At 45.3% G+C, this 25,508-nt stretch overlaps 1 protein-coding gene and 1 long non-coding RNA gene across 5 annotated transcripts in view; one reads left to right on the forward strand and one right to left on the reverse strand.

Annotated features, from left to right (window-relative positions):
- Positions 1–25,224, reverse strand: LOC144291879 (uncharacterized). The gene is made up of 9 exons (XM_077861767.1): positions 25,216–25,224; positions 5,661–5,700; positions 4,843–4,927; positions 4,407–4,515; positions 3,894–4,010; positions 2,159–2,352; positions 1,511–1,567; positions 601–794; positions 1–368 (listed from the first exon to the last, which is right to left on the reverse strand). The coding sequence occupies exons 1-9, from the start codon at positions 25,222–25,224 to the stop codon at positions 1–3; spliced, it is 1,173 nt and encodes a 390-aa protein (XP_077717893.1).
- The window catches only part of LOC144291390 (uncharacterized), a 122,330-nt gene that overhangs the window by 41,785 nt on the left and 55,037 nt on the right, over positions 1–25,508 (forward strand). The gene's annotated exons all lie outside the window — the stretch shown is intronic.

Consider the following 25,508-nt stretch of genomic DNA (forward strand, 5'->3'; position numbering starts at 1 on the left):
TCAGGCGGGCTCTTGGGGTGGTTCAGGGTGTTGCTCGGTGTCTGAAGCCGGTTGCTCCACTGAGTGAGGCGGCTGCTCCGGCACATCGATGAGCTCGATAGCCGGTGGTGGGGCCCATTTGGCCTCCAGGTCTCCTAGGGTTGCAGGTAGCTCTTCCAGGTCAGGACAGTGATTCAGAGGTCCGACCACGTATCTTGGCTTGAACACAGCAGCTGGCATCATGGCTTGGGCCAAGCTCTCAGCTCCAGCAGCTGGGACCAGCTCCATCCCCTCAGACCCTAAAGGTGCAGCAGGCCCCACCGTCGGAGCTCGGGCGTGCTCCTGGGGTGGTTCAGGGTGTTGCTCAGGGTCCAAAGACAGAGTATCATCTCCAAGAAGACAAAGTATCATCACCAGGATGGACTTTCCACGTCCCTCTCAAATCAAGGACACTCTTCCCACCGCTCAATGTGTGTGAGTGCAAGAGCCCTGGGAGGTCTCCCCAGACTGCAGCCCGTGGGGATGGGGTGTGAGCCTACCCACTGCTCCGGCCCAGCAACACGGAGGCTTGATCTGTGTGACCCACCCTGTCCCCAACTCGGCCACCCCAGTCCTCCTCACCTCCACCCACAAACTCCGCTTGATGGAGATTTATGAAACGCCAAAGGTAACACACGGCACGCCAGTCGAGCACTGAGCCTGGCAAGTACTGCCCCGTGAAGTTCAGCAGCTTTGTCAGGGCAGGAAATTCTGGGGGATCGTGGAAGTCCTCCTCATAGTAGTCCAGCCAGATGGTCAGGAAGGAGGACATGGTGCTGGGGAGGGACAGGTGGGCAGAGGCGTCAGAAGACAGAGCTCCCTCACGCAGAGGTGTCCCGGGGAAGCCCTGCAGGAACCGGGGCCCTCGGCCTCCCATGCAGGGCTGTCGGAGGCCAGTGCTGCTCCTTGTCCACCTGTCACCTGGCGGTCCAGTCTGCCACAGCCCTGCTCGCTGAGGAGGGGCTGGCACAAAGCCTCTGTGCATGGGAGCCCATGACCAGCAGTGTGACCATCACTGTTTTTCCTGGGGAAACTTCCCTCCCGTGGGTCTGCCCTGCCTCACTCATGAGGGGCCCCCAAGGGGTGTCCTTCCACTGACTCTAATCTCCCACGGGGCGGGGGCCGTCTGGTCCGTGAGCCCTCACTGGCTCTCCTGAGCACCTGCCGTGCACCCGGGTCCAGGTGCCACCAGATTGGTGAGTGCGATGCTCCCCACACCCTCTGCTCTGGGTCCCAGGTGTGGGGCAGACAGAGGGTTGGGGGGATGGGCATGGAGGAGGTCACCCTTTGGTGTCCCAGTGCTCTCCCACAAAGCCGACACCCCACCCACGGCTCTCCTTTGCTCTTTTCCTGAAGGGGCCTTAGACCCTTACCCTGTCACAGGAATTGCAGACGTGTGGGGTGAAGGGTCGAGCAGCCCCTCCAACCCACAGCCCCCTCGCGGCCCTCCTGGAGAGGGAAGGCTCCCCTGCATGGTCCAGAGCTCACTCACATTTCCCACTGGTCCAGGATTCCTTCGTTCTTGCAGGAAGCTACGATGTATCGATATCTAGAGGAGGGCAGGGGGCATCACATGAATCGTCCTGTGGACCCGATCTCTCCTCATAGCTGCTGTCACCTCTGAACCCCAACTAGTCCAGAACCCTGGGGGGCCGTCAGCTCTGTGCCTGTGGCCACGGGCAGCTCCTGGAGAAGCACCTGCACCTGCTGGCACTTCCTGAATGCTTGAGGAATGAAAGGGCTCCGGCCAGGCCCATGGCTGATATCCGAGTGGGCCTGGGCGCCCAGGTGTCCCCAGGGACCCCTACTCCGAATGCCCCAGGATATAGACCCCAGATGGACTCAAAACTCCCTTTCAATGGCAAAACAGGCCAGCTCAAGACCCTGGTGACGGTGAGGAGGCGGCACAGGCTTTGTCATGGGGAGAGAAGACGACTGATGAGCACAAGCACAGCCCCTCTAGCCGACCTGCCACAGGCCCGGCACCGGGGGCTGCCCTACAGGACCCGACTAGGCCCTGTGTGACTCTCCTCCAGTCAGAGGAGCAGCCCAAGGGGCCGGGAAGTTAAGCAACATTCCCCAAGACTCCCAACCAGTAGGTGGCCCATCCCACTGGGCTGTGGAGGGTCAGAGTGCTCACTTTGCAAACAGCAGGTCCAGCACCTCTTCAGGGGTGCCATATTCCACCAAATAGTTAAGGAATTCAAATATGGACAGGTTATCAAAGCGCAGCAAGGCGGGCACCAGTTCTTCTACCTGCCGCTCCAGCAGCTCCCTCCGGCTGGGGGTGGTTGGGCAGATCCGATTCTTCCTCAGGGCTGAGGCCCTTTCAGCCTGAGGTGGGACAGAGGGGATGTGCAGCCTGCACTGTAGCCTCCAGGAGACCTGGGAGTTGGAGCGCAGACCACAGCCCGAGCTCTCAGTGGCTGCAGGGGGCGGGGGGGGGGGCAGGAATGCCCACAGCAGGGACACGGGGCTTGACGCCTGCGGCTCAGTCACTTAGCATCTGACTCTCAGTTGTGGCTCAGGTCATGGTCTCAGCATCCTGAGATCCCACCCCTGGCAGGCTCTGCGCTTGGGGCAGAGTGTGCTTGAGGAGCCTGTGTCTCCCTCTTCTGCTTCCTGCTGTCTGTCTCTTAAACTGACAGACTATCCAATAAAGAAATAGTTTTAGAGGATAAATTTTCAAAAAAATTTGGATCAATACAAGGATCTCAAATGGGAGGGGTCAGTATCCCAGGGCCGCTTGTCAGCTGAGTTTTGACAGCACCTCCCTGCATTAACGGCTTCACCCCTTGAATTTGACCACACGCCCCTCTCTCGAGGTGCCAACCCGGAGACCTTTCCTTGGGTGGGAGGGCCCAGGGTGTGAGGGCTGCAGGATGTTCAGCACCGCCCTGTGATTTGGCAACAGAAGGGAATCGCATCGAAGTCCTGCATCAGTGAAGGGCTCAGTGGCTGTGGGAACCAACTGGCCTTCTGACATGTTGTGCAGCACACGAGGCCCCTGTGCCCGACCCCGGGAGCGGGGGCAGGGATGCGCTCCTTCAAAACCTAACTGCAGAGCGATAGACATAGTACAGTGAGCCCCGTGTCCCTTTGGGGAAAAGTCTCCCAACTCACCAGGACCATGCTCAAGCCTTGGAGAAGGTGGGGAAGGACGTCAGGCCAATGGGGCCTCCTGGGAGCACCAGTTAGGAGAAAGCATAGCACAGTGCAAACTACTGGAGACCGCATGCGATGAGACATGGTGTGTCTCTTCTTAAAAAGTTTTTATGGGCAGCCCGGGTGGGTCAGTGGTTTAGCACTGCCTTCAGCCCAGGGCGTGATCCTGGGGACCCAGGATCCAGTCTGACATCAGGCTCCCTGCATGGAGCCTGCTTCTCCCTCTGCTTGTGTCTCTGCCTCTCTCTCTTTGTCTCTCGTGAATAAATAAATAAAATATTTAAAAGAAAGCATTATAAAAAAAGTTTTTATTATTTATTCATGAGAGACACACACACACAGGTGGGGGGGCAGACACACAGACAGAGGTAGAAGCAGTCCCCATTCAGAGAGCCCGAGGCAGAACTCGATCCTGGGTCTCCAGGATCAGGGCCTGGGCGGAAGGCAGGCTCTAAACCACTGGGCGACCAGGCATCCCCTGAAGGCTCTATTCTGATATTCCTACAAATCTGTGCACAGGGACTCTGCATCTGGCCCAGGCAGGGGCAGGGCCATGGGGGCAAGTTTGGGGAGGAGGGGAATCCAGACTCCTGTAGCAGCAGGAGTCTAGGGGGGAGCCGAGGGGAGCAGCAGGCTGGCTTCTGGGACCTGGGGCCCTTCCTGCTGCATCGGGGCCCTGGGTGTCGGGTGGCCCCAGCCCCTGCACTCACCTTGAACCCTTGCAGGTCTCCGTTAGCTGTGCTGGGCTCCTTCCTGATCACCACCGGTGTGTGGGGGATGTCCTCTTCCTCCCGCCTCCGCCGCCACCCCTTGTCCCATGTGGAGCTCTGTAAAGACCGTGTGTGGCAGCCAGGCAGGAGGCCTCAGCGCCCGGTGTGGCCGCCTCGGCTGGGCCGCACACCCAGCTGACTCCATTGCAGACACACACACCACAGCACAGTTGGCACACACCTCCCCCAAGGAGAGCAAAGGGATGCGGCTGCAGGGCCTTGGGTTAACTCCGGGTCATGTAAGAGGCACCTCAGGAATCCTGTTTCCACCCTGCCCACCGTGACATCAGGGTGACCCTGAAGGGGTCACCGGGGAACCTGCTGCCCTGCAAGGTCCTCCAGCCTGGATGCGACCTGCCCACACATCCCTGGTTCCCTGAAACTGAAGAGGAGGGGATGGGGCTGCCCAGGATGGCTGGCACAGGTGGCCTGGCCTGGCCTGCTCTGTATTACCCTACAGCGCCTCCTGAAAAGCTCCCTGAGGCGTTGGGTTTGACGGTGGCACCAGCGTCTCCAGCATTCGAAGCAGCCGCATCCCTGGGGTTCCTGGTGTTGCTCAAAACTGGGAAAGCCATCAGGGAACATCTTTCAGTAGCAGAAGTCTCCTGAAAGTGAGCCTGAGGTGGGGCTGCACTAGAATGTGGGGGCCCGGGTACAGGGGTTCCAAGTTCTGTTGGCCTCTGTTGTGAAAGAAGTGACCTCACTGCCTGGGACCCCCTCCCTGAGTCCCCTCCTGGAGGGAGCTTCAGGAGCAGCGCTCGGGGCTGCCAACGGCCCCCCCCCTCCCTGCAGGCAATGGCCTGTGTGCACACAGTGACACAACCGCACCCCTGTCTACAGGCCCCAGGGCAAGACTATGTGCAGCCAGGGCCCCAGCCTGGAAACACACCTGGGTTCAGACACAACTTTCCATTCTTCCCTGGTTTTCACCCCGGAGAAGCCGTTGTGCCTGTCGGGGATAGTCTGCCTCTTGCCTGTGGGATAGGGATTATCCTAGCAGGTGCTTCCTCCAGATGTCCCCACGCCACTGTGGCATCATATCTGTGACATTGGAGGTGGGTGTCACGTGCAGGCAATACCTCCCACCACATGTTCTTCCTTGGTGTGTACATGCGTCCAGGCCCACAAGGTCCCTGTGTGCACACACGTGGGCACCATTACCCTCATTCTGGAGGCCCAGAAGATGACAGTCCCACCGGGGCAGGGATGGGCAATAGCTTCCCACAATCCTAGGCTCCTGAATCCAAGGCAAACCCTACAGTAGGTGTGGGAGTCTTGGCCTAGAAGGTGTGAGGCTGTCCTTATCCTGAAACCCTGCCTGTCGTGTGTTACGGGCCATTCCGTCATTTCCACTGGGTGAGCTGTGGACAGCGGTGCACCCAGTGGGTCACCCGACCTGGGCTCTTCCTCAGACTGGAACGTGCTGGAATGCCTCCTGTCTGGGCTGTCAATGCCCACCCCCACCCCATCACATCCCCATGACTGTAGCCAGTTCCATCCACACAACCTTTTCTCAGCCCCCTGACAAAGGGGAGGGGCAGCCTTGGCCCCCAACGGAGGACACAGAGCTGGCTTCATGCCCCCTTCTGCCTCCTTCCCAGGCTGTGATCCTGGCGAGGCAGTGGGTCTTCACCTCCTCCCCTCAGTGGCCCCCTGGAGCCCCAGCTGCTGCGTTTGTCAAAGCCCCACAGTTTGTCACAGCCTCACCTCCGGAGCTCAGGACCCAGGGAAGCACCAGGCTCTCTTTCTAGGGAGCAATTTGCTCTTTCCATTCCTGATATTTTTCCGTATTTTGTCCATCTTCCCCCCTGGAGCATGAGCTCCGAGAGGGAGGATCTGGTCTGTTTATCAGCTCGGGCACTATCTGTGCTCAGGGCTCAGCAGCTGAAGGAGAAGGTGGGAGGATCCATCCCACCACGGGCCAGCTCAGCGGTGGGAGCCTTATTGACTTGGGGCATTTTAAAATACTTGTGCTTTTCTTTTCTTTTTTTTTTTAAGGAAACTCTGTGCCCGATGTGGGACTCAAACTCAGGACCCCGAGATCAATAACCACACGCCCTTCAGACTGCTCCAGGCAGGCGTCCATTGGTCATTTAAAACTAGTAGACTGATAACTATTTCAGTTAATTTGGTGATCCACATTGCTGAATTACCAAGTGACTCCCCCAATGTCAGTACTGCGTCAGCACAGATTGCCCCACCTGACAGCACTGAGTGGCTGTTCAGATTGGAGACTGAACTCGTTCACGGGGTCTTTCAGGAGCCAGGGTGGCTCCTCCATGGGCCTCCTTCCTCCCTAGGAGGTCATGCACCTCTGCAGCCAGCAGCACAAGGGGAAGACAACAAACACAGGCATGAGGGAGGGGGTCTCCAGCCAGGTCTAGCAGGCCTGCATGTCCACCTTTATGCTCACTCTGTGTGTTATTTATTAGAAGTAGTATTCATTTTTAGGATTTTATTTATTTGTTTAAGAGAGAGAGAGCGAGCACGCATGATCAGTGGAGACAGGCAGAGGGAGAGGGAGAAGCAGGTGTCCTGCGAGCAGGGAGGCAGAAACCCAGGAATTCTGAATCATATCCCACAAAACAGAGAAAACACATCACCAGATCTGCTCCACAAAACAAACAAAAGGCATCTCCTCAAGCTGAATGAAAATTTTCTACTTGAAGTACAGACTGTATGAGTGAAATGAGAGCAAGATTTGTGTGTGTGTGTGTGTGTGTGTGTGAGAGAGAGAGAGTGAGTGTATATGTAAAGTAAATCCTTTTTTATATCAATGCTGTTTTGTATAAACTAAAGAAAGCAATGTCTCAGAGAATCTGCAATAACCAAATTGAAAGCTTCTTGAAAATATGTAACTGCTATTAATTAGCTTCATCTGTTTTGGATTTCAAACCATTAGCATTTGGCAAAGGAATAAAACAACATAGAAACTAGGATCTCCTATATGAGTAAAGAGTTCAGTGCAGAATTTTGAGGGTGAGTGTTTGCTGCTTCACCATTATGATCAAACGGAAACTTCATTCCTTCAGATAAAAAGGGCAGTGTTACCCCAGCAATGTTACAGACAGCAACTTTCTTCAACCCAGAGGAGGTAGGTTCTTCCTATTTTGGATGAAAGTTTAGCAAAACTTTCCAGAGTTACCCACTGAAGAAGCACAGCCTGACACATTTCTTTCATCTGGACACCGCAGAAGGCTGAAGTATTTACAGCAGATGGTATTCAGTGTAATGTTATCATACCATGGATTATCAAAATATCTCCTTTCATCACCTTTTGTTTGGAGTTCTTTTTTTTAAAAGATTTATTTGTTTATTTATTTATGAGAGAGAGAGAGAGTGGGGGGGGGGCAGAGAAACAGGAGGAGGGAGAAGCAGGCTCCATGCCGGGAGCCTGACGTGGGACTCGATCCCAGGACTCCAGGATCACGCCCTGGGCCAAAGGCAGGCACTAAACTGCTGAGCCACCCAGGGATCCCCTTGTTTGGAGTTCTATCTGGAGTTTTATGTATTTGAAAAATCCAGGATGAATCCTCAGTTGTAGAAGAAAAATAGACTGTGCTCTAAGCTTATATGTGAAAATGCTCCGAGAAGGTTGGTTTGCTCTGACAAAATTCATAGAAGAGCAGTATAACCAGAACAATTCTGAGGTCTCAGGCTGCAGGACTTGAGAGGGGTCGTCACTGGGGAAAGGCAATGTTGATGTGCTGTGCGGTGCCAGAGGAGATAGCATGTGTGAGGGGGCTGGCAACAGGGCCTTTCTGAAAGAACACAGTGGTCATCAATTTCAGGTAAGGGCTCATATATGCCAGGCTCTGTGCTGCTTCATCTTTCTGACCTTTTCATCCTCATAACAACTCTATGAGATATGTCATGTTATCCACATTTTACAGATAAGAATATAGGGCCTTCGAGAATTGAAGTAAATGACCCAAGGTCACCAAGTGAGTGACAGGAACAGATGTCTTCTTGGGGCTATGCCCCACCATGGTCCACACTCAGTATCTACCCCATATGTCTGTTGACTGACTGGAATCTCAGAGGTCTTAACATCTCACATGTGTAAATGATTGGTTGATACGACCCCTCATCATCCACCAACCTCACAGATAAATCTAGATATTGTGTATATGTGTGTGTGTGTATTAATATTTATATTTATATTTATATATATTTCAAATTTCAGCTTTGCTGGTAGTACCTTACTGGGAACCTCTTGGAATACTAAATGGCTTGAATTATTTGTGTGAGAAAGGATCTTCCTACTATAGCAGGAGGATTCCAAAATGAAAAAAAAAAAGGCATGAAAGATCACCAAATACGTCTGATTTACAGATTCGGTCCCTATACTGTAATCTTCTCTTTGTTCCTGTTCTTTGCTTACAATAATCATCACTGCATTTTGACTGCACTTCAAGTAGGCTGCTTCTTCAGCCTCTGACTTCTCTGATTACTGGCTCTTGATCTTTTGCTTTTTTTAATTTATGTGCATTAGTCTTTATCCCTTTAAAATCCACCCCAAAATCTGCTAAGCATATACATCTGGAATTTCAAATCTCACCCTGCCCCCCTTCACACATGGACATTTCTTCCTTTCCCTCTTAACCTCATTCATCATACATTTTCTGTTTATAGCTCTGGGACACCTTGACTCTGACACACAAATCAGCTTTTTCCTGAGCTCTTACTAGAACTGTGTTTCTCATTTACTCTTGGGCAGTATCCATCCTTATCGACTGAAGTTAGGAGTTGAATTATCACCAAAATAAAAGAAAAAGAATGAAGAGATTTTTGTTATTACAGCAGAAATTATTTTTTAATCCACAACAGATGATTTATATTCATCAAAAATTTGTGCTGCTTTCAGCAAACAAGCTTACATATGAAGTCATCAGTTCTGTAAAAGGTGAGGAAGAAAACAACTAATTCAAAGAGAGCATTTTTCCCTCCTTTTTGGTATGCAATGTCAAAAACTTGAACAATTCGTATCAAATCAATTCAGTGGTAGAATGTGGTGTATTACATGAGCATGACTTGTAGTCAGGAGACTTTGGGTCTACTCCCACGATTTATTAGAGTAGCTGTGTGACCTTGGGATAAATTGCTTAAAACTATAATCTGAGTCATTTGTCTGTAAATTTAAGATGTTATTTAACTATGTGACCTTTAAAATTATGGACCTTCTGTGGAGAGTGAAACTTCCCTTAAGCCAGAGTCTTTAAAGGGGGGGCTAGAGTGCTCCCAGATCAATTTCCTCCCGGCCCTAGATCTATAAAGAAACAAATTCAAATCCCCAGTTGAAGCCTTCAGATTTGTTAAAATTAAATACATTCAAATATAATAAGAAATTAACATGAATATTAATGAATGAAAGTCAGGGGAAAACAAGAACAACACATTGAGGTTCTTGGGAATTTATAGATATTGAAATCATCAAATAGTATAAAATAATTATGGGTCAAGTGTTTTAAGAAATTAAAGATTCTCAAAAAAAAGAAATTAAAGATGGAATAATAAATGAAAAAGGGTCAAAATGCAAATCTAATAAAAATACCAGGCACATTTGAAAAAAAAACATTTATAAATAACAGATAATTATTAAAACTAATAGCTTAGTGGATGTGTTAAACAGCGGAATATATGCAGCTGAAGATGGAGTTAAATCTGAAAGAAATACTCAGGCTGTACTACATAGAGACAAGGCAGTAAATACAGAAGAGACATTAAGCTATATGGAGGGCATAATGAGTAATATATATAATTTGAGTTCCAGAAAGGGGAGATAGATAAAAGGCAATATTTGAACATAGAAGGGCTAAGATCTTCCCCAGACTGACAAAAGGACATGAATCCACAAATAGAGGAAACAAGAGTCCAAATAGATAAAAGGAAAGTCACACCCAGATGTATGATAGTAAAACCAAAGAATAGCAAAGACAAAGAGCAGATCTTAAAAGTAGGCAGAGGGGGAAAAAGTAAATAATAAGGAGGGCAAGTAGGTATCAGTTTCTCAGTAGCAACAATGGAAACCAGAACACAGTGGAATATCTTCAGCGTTCTGAAGAGAAAATGACGGTCAAGCTAGATTCATGGATTTAACAAAACTATTTTTCAAGGACAAAGGCAGTAAAGACACTTTCAGATAAAGATAGATTGCATTTGCAACCAAGAAACCTTATTAAAGGTATTTTTAAAGAATGTTCTTTTTGACGCCTGGGTGACACAGTCAGGTAAGTACCTGACACTTGGTTTTGGCTGGGATCATGATCTCAGGGTCTGGAGATCAGCTCCACGCTCAGCATGGGGTCTGCTTAAGGCTCTCTTTCCATATCCTTCTGCCCTTCCCCCCGCTCTCTCTCAAATAATAAATCTTTTAAAAAAAAGAATGTACCTTAAAAAGAAAAATGGTTCTAGAAACAAGTTTTCAGGATAATACCCTTGGAAGAAAAAAAAAATACCCTTGGAAGAAAACATAGGGGTAAGTTTCCATGATCGTGGATTTGGGGATGGTTTCTAAGATACAACACAAAGAGCACAAGCAACAAACAAACAAACAAACAAAAAATACTGAACTTCAAAATTGAAGATTTTTGTGCTTCAAAGGACGTGATCAAAAACTGAAAGAACCCCCCCCCCCAAAAAAAGGGAAAGAACCTACAGAATGGAAGCTATTATTTGTAAATCATATAAATCTTGTGTCTAGTATTCAGAATTTAGAAATTATACAACTGAACAATGAAAAGACAACCCAGTTAAAAAATGGAGACAAAGAATTGAATAGACATTTTCCAAAGAAGATACACAAATGGCCAACAAACACATGAAAAGATGTTCAACATCATTAGTCATTAGAGAAATGCAGATCAAAACTGCAGTGAGATGCCCACTTCATGCTTAGTGGGATGGCTATAATTTTTTTTAATAGAAAAACAACAAGTGTTGGGTAGAAGGTAGAGAAATTAGAACCCTTGCACGTTGCTTGTGAGAATTTTAAATGGTGCAGCTTCTATGGAAAAAATGTTGGTGGTTCCTTCAAAAGTTAAACATAGCATTGCCATATGAAACAGCAAATTCACTTCTAGTTATATCCCCCCCTAAATTGAAAACAAGTATTCAAACAGATACTTGTACACAAATGCTCATAGTGATACTATTCACAATAACCACATTATGCTGAGTGAAAGAAGCCAGGCACAGAAGGTCACATATTGTATGATTCCATTCGAAATATCCAGAATAGGCAGATCCAAAGAGACAGAAGATTACTGGTTGTCATTCCATAAAAATATTCCTGTGACGTAACCTGAACTCAAAATGCATTTCGTCAAAAGGGAGAATTAATCCAGTTTGATGAGCAAGTTCTGAATTCGATATGCTTTGTTTAATACTTGGTCCCGGTGCTACGCGTACCATCTTTCTGTTGTAGTTTTGTGTTCCCGTGCTAATTTTGCATATGTCCTTGCTCAGGAGTCTGGGGATTAGACTGCATTCTATCCCTGTTTATGTCAGCTGGTATTTTCATTATTTTCATCTTGCTTGCTTTCAGATTTTCCCCTCCTTCCCCAACTTTTCCAATTGTTGAGGTCTTTTATTTTTTTTCTTGCCTGCTTTCTGGGAATTTTGTTTAAGGGAAATGAACCTCTTGCTTCTTACAGTTTATGTTTTCCTAGCCATCTTATGGCCTTCCTCATTACTTAATTTTTTTAGGAAGATGAGCAGTTCAAAAAACACAACGTGAATATATGTTTTTGTTACTGTGATAGGGAAAAATCTTTATCATTTCTTGTCAAAAGCATTCTTCAACCCAGAGCATTTTACATACTAAAATGAATCTGTTGCCTATACGGAATGGAAGCCTAGTGTAGCAGTGAATGTTTCCCTCACAAATACAGTTTTTTATTGATTGCTAGCCATTTTGATTTCATTTATTAATGACTTTGTCACTGATCAGAAAACTCTGACATAGTATTTCTGTTTACTACTTTGGGAAAAGAATAATTAGGACCATTATTCATAACTCCAATATAGCTTGTTAATTTTCAAGTTCATCGTACCAGAATATGCGCATGCGTGTGTGTTTGCAATGGTATTGATGTTTCAGCGTGTCTTCCTAAAAATTCACAATGTCTGTAGATAGATAGCTATTTCAACATTTTGTGAGGTCTTAGTTTTCTTTGTTCTTTTATTAAAATAACAGCAAGTAAATAGCCCATACTTTTGGTTGTGTCCTATAAGAATTTCTGCTTGGACTACTTGGAAAGAATAATGCTAGTGTTATATGAATTTTGTCTTAATCATCAATTATCAATTATTTTTTATCTATTTTTATCTTGAGTATGATAAATGATCATGGAGTCAAAAACTGTTTAGTTTAAACATACAATGTTCTTCGGTCGATAGTTTATGAGATTCATTTCATAGAACTGTCTTTATGTTTCCATTTTGTGCTCAGTGTCCTTTTGTAGAAATCCAGATTGACTACTTTACACTGTGCATATATTTAGAGCATCATAAATGTGGGCCATCAAAATGATAATTTCATGGTATCGGTGAAACTCTGGATAGAATTTTCTTTCCTATCATCTATCAGAGTTTTAATTTGTTAACTTTACATGTCCTAAGTGTACTCAGTTATATCCTGAACCTGAAAGGTCGTTGAATATATGACACCTATAAGTACATACCTATCAAAACTGTAATTAAGATGCATTTTGCCATTTTGACCAAAATGTCATAACAGCAGAGGCACGCCTAAGTCTCTTAGTGGGTTTGTGCTTGATGTCATTGAGAGCAGTATAGTCGAGAATAACCCACTACTGGTCCCTGAGCCTCACATGAAAACACGTTCTGTACCAGAGGGTGGAGTACCTTTCACTTCTTCTCGATACCTCTTTTATTTTTTTAAAGATTTTTATTTATTTATTTATTCATAGAGACAGAGACAGAGACAGAGAGAGAGAGAGAGAGAGAGAGAGGCAGAGACACAGGCAGAGGGAGAAGCAGGCTCCATTCAGAGAGCCCAACGTGGGACTCGATCCAGGGTCTCCAGGATCATGCCCTGGGCTGCAGGAGGCGCTAAACCGCTGCACCACCGGGGCTGCCCTCCAAACCTCTTCTATTGGTGCTACTCACTGCAGAAATGACAGAATGAGCATGGGACTACTCTGTAGGCACAGTGAACATTTCCCAAAGTCTTCAAAGTGCACAGTCCCTTCAGGGTAGTAGACTAGCACATGACCTTGCTAGAAGTTTTTCTTCTTTAAAAATAAAGCCCTTTGTTTTTTTTCTCATTTCATGTCAGAATCTCTTTAAAAAAAAAGACATTTTACTTTGGAAAGAACTTTTCAGATAAATGATCGTTAAAAATGCAATCAGTATATAGAAGTGCAAAAAGTAAACGGAATTGCAGATCTCGTCACTCAGAGGCAGCTCCTGTTAGCTCTTGCTGATGTCTCTCACTGGTCACGTGTTCTCGTGCATATTTAGAAATGTACATATAGGATTTTGTATAAAGGAGAATCTGTTGATCATGATGTTTTGCAGCATGCTCTGTCTCCTCCATATATCATAGACATCATTGCATATATTTTATAGATAACAGATTTACATTATAATTTAATGACCTCACAATCTGTTGTTTATCCATATCATGATACTGCAATTTCACGCTACTTTAATTTATATTTCTAAATATTTACTGTGAAAACAATGCTATGTGTAAATCTTTCCTAACTTATTATTTTCCTTGTTTAAGCTTGAGAGCTGGTGCTAAAGCATCCATCTCTCGTTCCCTCTGACCCATCTTCCGCTTCATGTTTCCACCAAACGTGGTAGTTGCTTTACTGTGTATACGTGAGGAATGGAGAAGATTGTCATTTTTATATTAAAGTAAACCCATATTTTATGTAGCCAGTTACAAAAATGTGAGATTTCAAAGAAATGTCTAATTTTCTTTGCATCAGCTCAGTTCTAAAGTTCTGTAACTCGTTCCCTCTTTCCTTTCATTAACAATACTTTGACAGAAAACATTGAGAAATATTCTGAGTGTTTGAAATATCAAATACTGATTATCCAGTGGGGAAAAAGGAGTAATACTTAATATACTCCGATTTCACCTTTATATGTCTGTTGGCTTTGATGTAAACACATGGTGTCAGACTCTTGATGTTTTAGGAGAGCTTTAATAATTAAGTTTATAGTAAATTGTCATATCAGGATTAGTGATAAATACAGTAGCCCATGTTCTGACCTAGGGTTAGTGGTCAGCCAGCTGCTGGTAGAAGTTTTTACTTCGCAATGCGTAGGCATCCTAAAGTATCTCATGGTATCATGACATCTGTAATTCAGGCATGAAAAATAAGGAATGGATGTGAGAATCCAGTGTTTAAAAATAACGTTTGAGGCTTTCTTGGTCTTGGTGGGTGATAGCTATGTGAGCACAGCCCAGTTTTCCCACCTGCAGAAGTCTTACAAAAGTACTGTTCATGCTCCATCCTCCAAACCCCATAGTCAAATGCTTTCCCCGAATCTCGAGCTAAACTGCATGAGTGGGAGCTCTCGGTGCTCCCTTGGTCTTGTGGAGCCACTGTAAGGCTTTAATATGCACGCGGTTGTCGTGGCTTGTTCCTCCTGGCAGTTTTGCCTGTTGTGGAAATAATCCTCTTCTTCTGGCCTGTGGCTTGTAAGTGCGCTGCTGCCTGCCCACTTCTGGAAGAGGAGACTTGTACCCTTCGACTCCCTACACGAGAAGACCTGCTGACACATTCAGAATAGGGCTGTGGGGCTTCTCTTTTTATAGAACCGAACGTGACAAAATTCACTTTGTTTTGTTAAGGAAGGAAGGATGCATATAGATTCCTTTGCGGCAGAAAAATATTTCCCATATAGAGATTAACACCTTTCAAATTGATTTTCTGAAATGTCTTATGTGGTTTCTTTGACATCTTCGATTTTATCAGAGATGTTTAAAGGGCAGAGTTTATGGGTGACGGGCACTGAGGGGGGCACTTGAGGGGATGAGCACTGGGTGTTATTCTGTATGTTGGCAAAGTGAACACCAATAAAAAATACATTTATTATAAACAAAAAAAAGAAAAACTTAAAAAAATAAATAAATTCTGCTTCTGAAACTAAAAAAATAAAAAATAAAAAAAATAAAAATAAAGGGCAGAGTTTAAGCAATGGGTCAGTTTTAACCAGAAAAATGTAGGATCTTCTTCTGAAAAAAGAAAGTTCAGTATTTCAACTTTGGTCTATGTATACGTTCTAAGAACCAGGGAAGCTGTGTTGTGTTACCTTGGGCCTGTGTGTGTCAGTCGGCAGTAAATGACCGAGATCATGTGGTTTTCATCAATATTAATACTTGCTGGGGCACCGTTTCTAAAAGGTCAGGAATGACGGAGCAAAACATTTTCCCGAGAATGCTTTATAAGACGCCTTGAAAACATGAAGCAATTTAACCCACTTGATAGATAGTCCGTGGCTTCTGAGGTAAGGCTGCATGTCCAGAGCGTAGGGCATTGGCAGGAGTACGGAGCAGCAGGGCCGCAGTGTGTGCGCGCCCCTTTCGGGGCTGGGGGGCCTGGAGCCGGGGGGCCGGGGCCGGCTGAGGATGTGGCTTGGCCTGCATTGCACACCTTCCATTGTGGTCCTCCTTTCTCTTATGTGGAGAACACTTCTTTGCACACTCGAGTTATTTGTCAATCATCACACATGTGTAGACTGGTCTAGCGATTTTCTGGTAGGAGTTTGTTTTCATACTTAGGCCCTCGGTTTTTATTGAGTCACCATCAGCAGTGATTCGAAAAAATCCTCTCTGTATTTGCAGGGTTGGAGATTTGTTTGAAATCTGACCATCCAATAAGTCGTTCTCTGCATGCCGTGTGACAAATGTGTAGCGTTACCAGCAAAGATCATATTAATTCCTTTAATTAATGCGTGACTTGAGAAGTCTCGGATTAATCAGCACATGACTTGTGGTTATTCGTACCCTTGTGGGAGTTTTTTGCCACCAAATGCAAATACCAGGCTAAAAATACTGCTTTGTTTGTAGATGGAGCGAATATTCATCGCAATAGTCCTGTACATCTAAGAAAACAGAAAGTAATTAAAATGTTGATCACTATAGTAAATCTCTGCAACGGCTGCTTGTTTGTATTTCACATGGGCTCACATTTCTGAGAAGTTAGCTCTTACACAACAACCTACCATGATTATCTGATATCCTCCAGAAGGTTAGCTGGGTTGTTTCCTATATTACTTAGGAAAAACTTTCTTTTCACAATCCAAAATGTCAGCATCAATTTAAAGTGTAACACTAAGCATGTGCTTGCTCTCTGAATATTATTCTCCAGCCACCCTGCCGAGGATCTGGCCGTGACACTTTGAGGAGCTCATCGATCCTCACTGTTCACGGCACTTTGCCTGAACACCCGGACTGCCGGGGCACCTCTGGATCCAGCTACCGTTGTTTCCGTGACCCAAGGTGCGCTGACCGTAGCAATTTACATTATGTGCGCAAATTAAAAGTTACCTTGCAACAGCAGTTTACTTTAAAAAAAGGCCTCGTTTTCCCCCATGTTAAAGTTCTGTTATGTTATAGGAGTTGCATTTTTGTATGATGCAAGGATCTTTTTGTAGGACATAGTCACCTGCCATGATGAAGATAGGTTTCTTTTTTCTTTTCATTTGGGCTTAGATCGGAATCTCCATAAGGAAAATTATCTTCTCTTTCATCATCTTGTGCTATATGGGAAAAAAATATATATATATATGCTATTGATTGCATGTTTTAAATTTAATTACATTTTTTACCAGATTTAAGTCTAAAATAATTGAACTTGTCATATATTGCTGAAAATCTTTTTTCTGCTCCTAAATTCTCCACTTGAACTGTCACAGTGGTCTGATTTATCCTGTCCGGTTTATAGTTGTAGTGATAGAGAGAAATACCTACTCGACATTTTCAATGCAAATTGTTTTAGTTGCAGAATGCAGCATAAACATATGTTAAATCTAGCATTATCTGAGTTTTGGATACCATAAGTAACTTTTGTTTTCCTCACAACTTTTTATTTCTGCGATGAGGGAAGGAAAATAGAAAACTTCCTATCATTAACATTGTATGATCCTCTAGGGTAGAGACCTGACTTTGGCTGTTCAACCAAAGTTTTACTGTTCGGGTTTGAACAGTGTTAACTGGGAAACGGCCACCCCATTAAAGAGTGTTCCCCCCAGTATTGGTAGAGACAAAGTAAAGTCAGATACACGCTGTATCTGTTATTTTTGTTGGAACTTACTATTGTTCTTCAGTTTCTGATTGTTCATTATTTTAAGACATATGTGAGCCTTGTGCAAGTACATTGAAGTGTCGTGCTCTTTTGGTGAGAAAATCTTTTGTATTTATCAGAGAGCACATGGATACATACAGTGTATAAGATTTTTCTGTTTCTGACGCATTTTCTTCCCCTAGAGATGTAGAGCTTTCAGAGTCATGAACAGTTTTCATCCTGATTTGTAATGATCTGTTTGTCCATAGATAGGAAAATGTTATGAAATAATACTAAATATTCCTAAGTAAGATTATACCCTGTAGAGATCAAAGCCCAACATGCATGCAGTTAGATTTTTGTCATATTCTGGAGCAGTGAGTATGCATGGTGTACGGTGGCCATAAGCACATGTATTCCGTGTCGGCTGTCTCTTACCTCGGTCTACTTATGTTTTCAGTAGCATGGCTAATGTTCATTATAAAAATCTTGATCTTATCTCTGAAAGTCTGCAATAAATGTAAACTTTCAAGTGTTTGACAGTGGCACGATACGCCAGGCTGGAAAGCTCATTTGACTAATAGGTCGTTGGCCTACTCTTAATTCAGCCTTTTGTCCATCCAGCTGCGTGACCTTGTGTGCATTCCTTTAAATCTCTGTCTGTCGTCTGTACACGCGTGGGATTCCGAGGGAGCTGGAGCTGGGGTCGCAGCCCCTGAGTTCCCTGTGTTCCACAGCAGCTGTACTTGCTTGAACAAACCTCCTTGACTCTCCGAGCCTGGTTTCGTGGTCTGAACCCCTGATGTGATCAGATGTAGACTATCGTGAGGATCAATTGAGGCAATAAATGGAAAGCCCTGTGAGGGGCTTGTGGTGAGGAAAGCTCTGTGTAGGCTTATTAATCTCTAGTACCTGACTTTGAACAACACCATTACTTCCTGATGAAGTACTTCATCAGTACTTCCTAATGGCCAACCTGATGGCCGATGCAGCGTCGGCCAAGTTATTTAACCTCTTACGCTCCATTCACTCAACTACAAATATGGAAAATTACTCTTTCTTCCAGAATTCTCCTAAGGAGTGAACTACATGAGGTTAAGTATGTAACATGTCACAGCAGAGTGATGTCAGGTCTTCCTGTCCTGTCACTGGGTATCACCTCTGCCTCGTGCATTTTCATCTAGTGAAAGCTTCCTGAGGCCCAGCCTCATTTTAAGTCCTGGGAGAGAGTGATGAGCAAGACAAGGACTCTGTATTTCTGGAGATGACTTCCTTGTGGGGTCTCAGGAAATAGAGGAGTGAGCCAATCAGTAATTTCAGAAAGCAGTGGGTACTATGGAGGAATGATGTTGGGTGACAGGCAAGGAAGTGACGAGGGGTGGGGGGGAGTCATGGCAGAGGTTAGCATTGCAGATAGATCTGTTGCAGAAGGCAGCCCCAGAGGGTTTTGTAAAGACTTTTCTTTGAGATAGTTGTAGACTCCCATGCAGTTGTAAGAAATGACACAAAATATTACCATGCAGAGTACCATAATACACACATAACCAAACTAAAAGTCCGAGCATTCTTTCTGAGGCATTTAGAGTAGAATCTTGAATTATGAGAGGGGTTATGTCAAAGAGCATTCCAGGTGGAGGGAATACAGAGGTGCCAATTCTGAAGTGGGAAGACATTGGGACGTTGGCTTCACTGAGCAGGGCCACTGTGGCTGTGACCCTTGCATGAGGGAACGAGGGCTTTATGAAAGGTTGAGCAGCCACTCTGTCTTGCAGGGCCATGACGGTGGTGGTGCGACACTTGTGTTCTTTGTGCAAGCAATCACACTAGTTGTGCTTCAGCAGAGTGCTCAAGATCTCCCTCCATAATTTGTCAAAACTATCACCCCCTCCCCATTTTTAAGTTGGACCTCAAACATTTTCATCTCAAGCATCAATAGTACAGGATGGGGTTTTCTACAAGTGTATGGGAAAAGTTGACCTTGTAAAAGTATTTTGTATCTCACTATTGAATATGTATCCAATAGAACGTTACTACCATGATAATTTGATGCTCACTATCATCCCTTTGAACTTTACCTGACTGAGCTCTCTCTTTTCACTGTCAGAACAATTATATTTGCTTTTCTTCTTGAACTCCTGTCTCTGTCATTTCCTCCATAGATTTTATTTTATGGGTTTTATAATGGGAAGATGTTTTAATAAGTATTCTGTCATTTTTCTGTGTGTATGTGTGTACATATACAGACTGGTATATATACACATGGAAGTAAGGTTTCTAAAGTTTTAGTGTCTTTGGCTACAGTATTCTAAGTGTGAAAATCGGTCAGAAAGAATTGTTATTATAAATAGTACTGATGCACAATTGATATAAACGGCAAAATTAATAGTATGATTGGTAATTTTTAAACATGAAATATAATGCCATTGGGATGCCTCTCTTAGCAAGATGGAGAGAGAGTTTATAAAATTTCAGTTCATGTACCCATGAATGAATACTATGACCAGGGTGATGTAAAGTCTGGTGGAAATTAATAGTAAACATAAATGATATGCTGTGGGGCTTCGAAATGACGTTTGAATGATTATTAGGTATGTTGTTTGTATATTATATATGTTTATAGTATGTCATTACAGTCGATGAATTACACTGTTTTAGAAGTTCATGTAATGTTAACAAGGGCATGCTAGGAATGAATAAGCAGGAAGGTGCTTACCTTCCTGATGAGGGGGTAGATATATGTCCTTAGTAAAAATTTATAGTACCCAATATTCTTTGTGTAAAAACTTAATGATACTGTTCCTCTAAGTTTGAATAAATGTTTAAGAAAAGATATATCTTATGTTATATAATATTGAACATATATATGTGGTTTTTATATATATATGTGTGTGTGTGTGTGTGTGTATATATATATATATATATATATATATATATATATCAGTTCTGAGAAATGATTCTTTTACTGACTTAAAATTGGTCTACTGGAAATTCATGTAGCATCTTTCACCTCTTCCTCCTTGAAATATCACAGAAAATACATAACTGAGACCGAGGCATGTGTGAGTGGGCGGGCTCTGGCTCCTGACTCAGCATTGTGACTTTGTAGATAGGGTGTGTGAATTATTTCCCAGGATTATTTTCTTCTTTTTTTTTAAAGCAAAACCTGAGGTAATTCCATGCTTAGAGACAGTATAGATCTTTCCCGTGAGCTTTCTGCCTCAGTGAGTTGAGTTTCCACTGTCTCCAGCCTTTCTTTCCTGTTCTCTTTGTGCGTGGCTCCCAGTCAGCTTGACGTCCTTCCCTGATGATCCTTCGGGATTGAGGAGGCAGGATCTATCAGCAGGAACCGCCACCCCTCTCACGATCCCATCGTCACTGTCCCTGAATTCAGGACAGATGAATTTAGGCTAGGTGGCGTGTGTCTGATGTCATTCTCTTTTTATGGAAATGAACGCAAAGAAGGAAAGACCGGATGTTCTGTCCCAGGCTTAGTGACGCCTTGACTTTAGAAAGGCTTTGCGGTTAACAGGGGATTCTGTGGTGTTCCAGTGCCTTTTACCACTCACTCTGGAGCACAGTACAGGAGGAGCAAGGAGGAGGCCTTCGTTCTGGTAAGTGACAGAAAAGCAGTGATGGGGTAGGATGTGGTGAAGGCGAAATGGCATCGGGTGCTACCTCAGGAGCTTCCGTCAGCTTTCAGGGACAGGAAGGACTAGCTGAGCCAGGGATCAGGAATCGACACCTATAAACCATCTGGACCTAACTGCTGTCTTTCAAAATTCTTCACGTGCCCTAAGAGTGTGTGGAGGTCATGGTCTGAGTCAGAAGGTTGTGGCAGACGGAACACACTGGAGCAGGGAGAGCGCTGAAAAGATCTGGTTCCAGGAAGAGATGATGGTGGTGTGGAACCAGGTGCTAAGAGTGGCCAGGCAGACGGTCAACCCTGAAGGCAGAGCCCACGGCACGGCCTGAAAGATGGATTGTGGGATGGGAGAGGGGGAGGGATCAGGAAAGAAGTGGGCTGAGTGCATGCGGGTACCTTTAAGTGATGTGGAGAAGACAGCTTTCGGGAACTGAGAGATGTTGGGTTGGCAATACTCTCAGATAGATGTCCAGGTGGAGGTGTGGACGGGGAAGGAAGCACTTGCAGAAGGAAAGACAGAGGCCAGGCCTGAAGGTACTCCTTCGAGAGGTGGGGTGGCCTGTAGCTGCCGCCTGCACCTCCAGCGGGTGTGGAGACGGGGTGCGGGGTAGAGGAGCAAGCCTTTGGCGGTCCTCCTGCTGCAGGTCAGGTGAAAAGGACAGAGGCCACAGTGGCATCCCAGAGGGCAGCTTGTCAGGGCAAATGGTGGACTGCAGACGTCTTAACTCTGAGTAACAAAGGGCTTCAAGGAGGGACTTCATATTCGTGTCCAGGATTATCTGTAACATCAAGACAGATTTAGGCTGTCACATTCGTAGCGAGTCTGAATTGGAGTTTGTTGAACTGGATGGTTTTGGGAGATTCCATCGTCTCCTGAGCCCCGATGTTCTGTAATGTCAGAACCACCTGTCCAGATGGTGCCTGGGCCGTGTCCCACGAGGTTTGGTCATTGGGACTTTTCTTTTACTGGTCTGAGGAACCCGAAAGTCTTTTTCCCTGTGTCCGTCCTCTCCTCTGTCCAGTCTGTCTGCAGGTCATTCGGATGGAGCAGGTTAATCAGGACCAGCCGCATTTACGTTTCCTCACGTGAGTTACTAGGGTGCGAGTGAATCTTGAACCCCCTGCAGTGTCCTGCTCTTGTGTATTGTGACGGGTTCGGTGCCTAGGTCCGATGGTTGAGGCCGTGCTATGTGACTTCAGGACTATTTCCCTTGGGTGGTCCCGGTAAGAGCTGTTTTTCCAGTCTCTTCCTGCCAACATATTCTTACATGTTTATGGCTTGGAGGTAGGTTAAAATAATGAAGCCTTTATTCCATGATTTATCCTCTACTTTTATGTATTTAAAAAATGCTAATTTCACGGTTGGTATTTTGCGCATCATGAACTTTCATAGTTACTCATTTGGGAATTTGAGAATTTTTGTATTTCAGTATATGGTTTTGTAGTTTTTTAATCCATTGCAATGTTGATGAAATTGTCATAGTTATTCTCTTGTTGTATAATTTAACTATTAAAAAAAGATTTATATTTTTTCTATTAGTGATTTCACCACTTGATATACTGAGTTGTCTTCTGAGAATTCATTAAGATTATGCAGTGAAACCCCATACGTGTTTTAAAATTCAATCGTATTGTATCATTATATCCATGGTTAAGCTGTTAGCAGAGTGAGAAAAAAAGTAAATAGTGTGATTTGATCAAATGCCGTGTTTCCATCGCTCTCGCTCACTGCGTCAAGCAAGCATGGTTCACGGTTTTCCTGTTTACTTGTCACTTTAACTTTGTTACACCGCTCTATTCTCTGTCCCCTGCAACTTTGAGTTGGCCCCCATCCCCTTTATTTTCTGCTCCTTAATCTTTGCATATTACAACTCTTACATCATTCCACTAATGCTCATGCCTCCTTCTCTTTGGATGAAGCACTGTGGTAGCAAACTGCGAGCATCACCATTGTTTCAGACAGCTCTGGGCTTGTGTCTTTGTTCTGTGACGTGGGAATTGTGAGGCCTTTGGCAAGAAGCTTAGAGTTTCTATGTGTAAAAGGAAGTAATCATATTTAGTTCAGAAAGTTGTGAAATTTAAATAACATGTTGTAAATTTTTGAATACTTAGCAAACTACTCAATACGTTACCTAAAAGGTTTTTTTAAAAATCTGATTCAAATATACTCTTTTCCTCCAGTCTCCCTCCAAACCTCAAATGGCCAGAACTTGATTTTCCCCTATTGTGTTTCTACACAACCTATTGTTCTTTTGAAGGGGGTGTCTCTTCCCAACCCCCATCCCCAGCCACAGCTGCTTTTAGGATTTCCTTTTTGTTTTTGTTTTTCTGTATTTTGATGATCACGTGACCTGTGTGTGATGCGTGCCTGTGTGTATATGTGCACGCGTGTGCTGTGTGTGCCTGTAAGCGCACATGTGTTTTCATTCTGCCTCTTGAATGTGGGAATTGGTGTCTTTCTGCAGTTTGGGATCCTTGGCTGTTCTCTCTCTGGATATTGCTTCTATCTCTGTCCCTCTTTTCCTGGGACCTCAAGTTCAAGTATGATGGGCCTTTTGCTGTGGACCGTGTGTCTTCTGTTCTTTTCATTGCTTCTTCTGCTTGCTCTCCAGTTTTGGTATTGTCTGTTTGCTCTATCTCAGAACTCACCAATCTTGTCCTTTCCTATGCCATCCGAGTTTTCTGTTAAGCCATCGATGAATGCTTGGTGAAAGATAGTTTATTTTATAGGTCTAGAATATCCATGTGATTTCTTCATATGCATTACACTTTTCTCATTCAGTTCTCCATTTGTTGCATCCACTTCTGTCCATCTTGTTACCTGTTTTTCTTACCAGCATGATCTTACTTACTTCACGGTCTTTGCTTATTTTTATTCTGAATTATTGGTTGCATTTTCCTTCCCGTGTATGTTTCTGGTAATTCTTTGGATGTGTGCATAACACAGTGAATGAAAGAACATCGAGGGCCAGATGGTTTATTTAGTTGGTCGATAGTCCCTTCTTCTCTTTGGTGCATTGAGCTGGCCTTCAGTGCCCCTGTAATTTTTCCCTGTTTTTCCCCTGTGGACACTCTGTGTTTTGATTGAGACCCACTAGTCAGAAGCAGGCTCTTTGTCCTCAGCACTGGAAGGCCTCACAAGCACTACGCTAGTCCTTTCAGGGATTTGGAGTGTCATACTTGGTCTTCTTCTGCCCCATGCAGCTTAGTCATCTGGAAGCTCCCACGTGGGTGGGTCTGTGTTTGTGGGAGACCCGTTCTCGCTAGCAGAGGCTCATCCCGTAGGTACTGCGAGGCCACGATAAGCTTCGCTCGGTCCCGTCCCCTTCACCTCCCACCTTCCCAAAGCACACGTCCTGTGGGAATGTCAGCCTTGCATTTGGGCCTCCTTGAGTTTCCAGTGTGTCACTGTATGGTGATGGTGTCCTCTTATCCCAGTGGAGCTGATGTCCTGAATCGGCAAGTGGCCTGGGGACAAAATGGTGCCCCATCATCAGCCTCCCCAGTGAAGCGCTCTCTGTCCTCTGCATGGATCCTTTACCTAGCTCTGGTCATCTGACAGCTTCCTGACTATCGCCAGGAGCACATCTTTTCTGGTTGTTGGGATCGAGGCTTTGGCTTGCACCATGTATGTATGTATGTATCTTCTCAGGAAGTGGAAGTCCCTGATTTAATAAAAAGCTTAGAAATTGTGATTTGTTAATACCTGTAAGATGGTGGTGAGCAAGTTCTTGGTAACTGATGATGCACATAGCGAGTGCCCCATTACTGCTTTTTTAATTGAATGCAGAGTTCTTTCTTCACTGTACACAAGAATGTGTGATTTTTTTCATTCTTTTTTTTTAGATTGTATTCAAATTCAAGTTGGTTAACATATAGTGTAGTATGAGACTGGGGTAGAATGTAGTGATTCATCAGTTGCATATAACATCTAGTGCTCATCACTTCACATGCCCTCCTTAATGCCCATCCCCCAGGTACCTGATCCACCACCCACCTCCCCTCCAGTGACTGTCACTTTGTTTCCTATGATTAAGCGTCTCTTATGGTTTGCCTCCTGCTCTGTTTTTATCTCATTGTATTTTTCCTTCTCTTCCCCATGCCCATCAGTTTCATTTCTTAAATTCCACATATGAGTGACCCAGAGGGCTGACACACCCAGCCAGAGAAACAGGGCGCCCGGGCCGCAGGGCAGCCCTGAGCCAGCAGGTATCCCCTGGACTTTACAGCAGCTGCTGTGGGAGGCTGAGGTCAGGGGTGCAGGGAGTCAGGAGGCGGGGCCGAGTCCTGGCACCTTCCCCACCAGAGGCCATCTCCCTACATGCAACAGCGGGCTTCCGCCAAACCTTACATGCAACATGTTCGCCAGATGCCCAACTGCCTGGGGGTTGAAATGGCAGGGATCCGGAGCACCCTGGGTGAAGGAGGACCCCAGAGCTGTGTGGGGCCCCACCTGGCCACTCTCCCGCAGCCCTGTGGCTGCTTCTGCAGCAGAGCTCTTCACTGGGGACCCGCCAGCCTGAGGTCTCCTGTCCCAGGCCCCCCAGACCACCGGACAGCTGACAGGTGGCCCCCGGGGCTCCTATGCCTTTGAGCTCAAGCACGAGCTCCTGTTTGGCAGCCCCTCCATGGCACCTGCCAACC

This window comes from Canis aureus, chromosome 20, assembly GCF_053574225.1.
Source record: "Canis aureus isolate CA01 chromosome 20, VMU_Caureus_v.1.0, whole genome shotgun sequence".
Lineage (NCBI taxonomy): Eukaryota > Metazoa > Chordata > Mammalia > Carnivora > Canidae > Canis > Canis aureus.

Excerpts from the sequence above, each read along its gene's own strand:
- LOC144291879 (XM_077861767.1), bottom strand. Across the intron at positions 1,568-2,158 it reads CTGGACCTGCTGTTTGCAAA|ATATCGATACATCGTAGCTT; the intron begins GTGAGCACTCTG and ends GCCCTCCTCTAG. Across the intron at positions 795-1,510 it reads ATCCTGGACCAGTGGGAAAT|CACCATGTCCTCCTTCCTGA; the intron begins GTGAGTGAGCTC and ends GTCCCTCCCCAG.